Genomic DNA, 2,556 nt, shown 5'->3' with positions numbered 1-2,556 from the left:
ATATGTTTATCATATTATATTATGTTATTCACTTTGAGTCAATATACTTATACCTTGTTTTAGAACAGTGTGAATAGATTCATAGTATTTTCAATTTTGGACATTAGTTTAAAAGTTAAAATTAATCTAAACATTTTGAAAACGTCATTGCGTATTATAAAATACCCATACGTAAAATATATCACAATATATTAAATTTTTTTATGTATAAAAAAAGTTGTGCAAAAACATTTTTTTTTTTTTTAATTTTTAGTTTTCAGTATGACATATGTAGAATCTCATATTAAATTTTCAGCTCTTAGATATAAAACAAAAAAAAATTATAAATTTGTGACTAAAAAGGTGGGCAAGTGGATGTCGCTCTGCTGTATAGCAGGTTACAAGTGGGTCACTGTATAATGGTTGGTATTGAATTTTAATTCAATGATATAATATCATTGTATAAGAAAAACGATTCTGAGCAGAGACGGTATGTCAGTCTAGGTATAAGACATATTATATACTTATCTAACGTATTAAAGAAAAAATAAATTAAATACAGCATTTAAAAGTTATTTTCTTCAATTTCACTATAAATAAATGTTGTTTTAACTACATATAAATTAATAAACCAACATCAATTTTTACTATTTTAACTATATAAATTGTTGAACTAAAATTTTAATTCAGTTTCACATTAGTGTTACCTCAACTATCCTAAGCACATAACTTAAAATTTAGTTGTTCAATAATTTATGTAAAAGTTAAATTAACTACAGATTTCTATGTGTGTACAGTCATTCGTTTTTGAATTACAACAAAATAAGAAAATCGCTACACGAGAAATCGAATGAATATCCAATGTTGTAAAAATTTGAATTTCAAACGCTCATAAAAATTAAATTTGACTTGCCTGTAGAAATTTCTTTTTTACAAAGGTAGATAATCTTATAAGTAGTCTTATATTACATTTAAAAACAAAATTTTTTATGAATTCTTAACTCAAAATAATTTCCTAATTTTTGTGATTTTTCGATATTTTGTCATTTTTTGAACTTTAAATGCTCATAAAAAAAATCCGTAACTAAGGTTTTTTAATATTTTTCAAATGTCAATGTAACAATAATATAGATGAGCCTTCTATTAGATTTGCAAGTAATTTTACTCAACAAATAATGTTTTATTGACATTCATAGAAAAAAAACTAATAAAATTGGAAACTGAAAATGTCCCTAAACAAATCAAAATATTTTGAAAATTTTATCACGTATAGAAAATAGAAATATAAACGACCAGTGAAAATTTCATGTATCTACGGTCATTTGTTTTGATGTTACACCAAAAACCAAAGTTGATTTTGTTAAAAATGGATTTTGCGTAAAAATTCCCATTTTTCCTTAATTTTTCTTTTGTTTTTCGCGGCGCTTTTGAAAATTACTTAGAATTTTAAACTTTGACCCCCCAATGCACCAATAATATTCACTTTCCCATCGAACAAGATACTGAAGTTGAAAATTGAAGCATTATTTAATATTATTATAATATATTATATTATAATAATATATATATTATATTATATATTATATATTATATAATATTATATTATTATAATATTATTATAATATATTAAATAAAAAATAAAAACACACATCATTGTAAAATCTATACATTCATCGCTCATAATCTAAAATAATTTGCACATTTTAGCAATTTTCACGAAAATCGTCAAAATTGTGACTTCAACCACTTAAAAATTTAGAAGCATTTAGAACATTTTATTATGTACCTATACATAGTGTATAGTATAATCTAAAAATTAATTCTATATAATGAGTAGGAAAATATATAGGTATATTGTAATATTGTATATAGTAGAAATATTTTGTAACTAAAGTAGGCTAAACTTACTGTCGAACTGTAAATGTCGGTGTTAAAAATGACAAAGCATCATAATAACAGTATTTCGGTTTTTTTGATGCTTGAGAACCAGATCTATCATACTTGGTATGTTCTTTTCTGAAAGCATCGCGTAAGCTTTTCCATTTCTTTTGTAGTTCTTTAACTAAAAAAATATGAATTTTAATTAAAATTGCAAGCATAATCTTAGATTTAAAAATAAAAGTTTTTATGAATTTCTAACTCAAAATTATTTGCACATTTTCGTGATTTTTAGTTATTTTGTCAAAATTTGAACTTGAAAAAAAACTTTGAAAAAAAAAATTGGGCCTATGGAATTTTTATTTTTTTCATCTTGCTCTCACACAATATACTAGGAGCCTTCTATTAAAATTTCAACTTTTTTTAATCAACAAATAAAATTTTACCAACTAGATTCACTTTCCTATCAGAAAAGTTACTGTTAAAGAAAATCCAAGCACTTTTATTGTCCTAAAAGGTGATGACAGACACAAAATTTAAAAATTTAAAAAAAAATATATTAAAAAAAACACACATCATTGTAAAATAAATACATTTATCGCTCCGCTCAGAATCTAAAATTTGTTAACAAATTAATACTCGAGGCTGGGCAATTTATGAGTTTTTAAAATGTTAAGTTAAGTAAATCTTATTATTTTT

General features: G+C 23.2%; 1 protein-coding gene across 1 annotated transcript in view; it reads right to left on the bottom strand.

Moving 5' to 3' along the window:
• Positions 1-2,556, bottom strand: part of LOC103309416 — a 5,637-nt gene that overhangs the window by 2,253 nt on the left and 828 nt on the right. The window contains exon 2 of the mRNA XM_008184766.1: positions 1,888-2,041. Coding sequence (XP_008182988.1) covers positions 1,888-2,041 — 154 coding nt within the window. The remainder of the gene's footprint in view (positions 1-1,887; positions 2,042-2,556) is intronic.

The sequence above is a fragment of the Acyrthosiphon pisum genome, chromosome A1, assembly GCF_005508785.2.
Source record: "Acyrthosiphon pisum isolate AL4f chromosome A1, pea_aphid_22Mar2018_4r6ur, whole genome shotgun sequence".
In the NCBI taxonomy this organism is placed as follows: Eukaryota; Metazoa; Arthropoda; class Insecta; order Hemiptera; family Aphididae; genus Acyrthosiphon; species Acyrthosiphon pisum.
The sequence above is the reverse complement of the archived record's forward strand: the minus strand, read 5'-3'. Positions and strand labels throughout refer to the sequence as shown.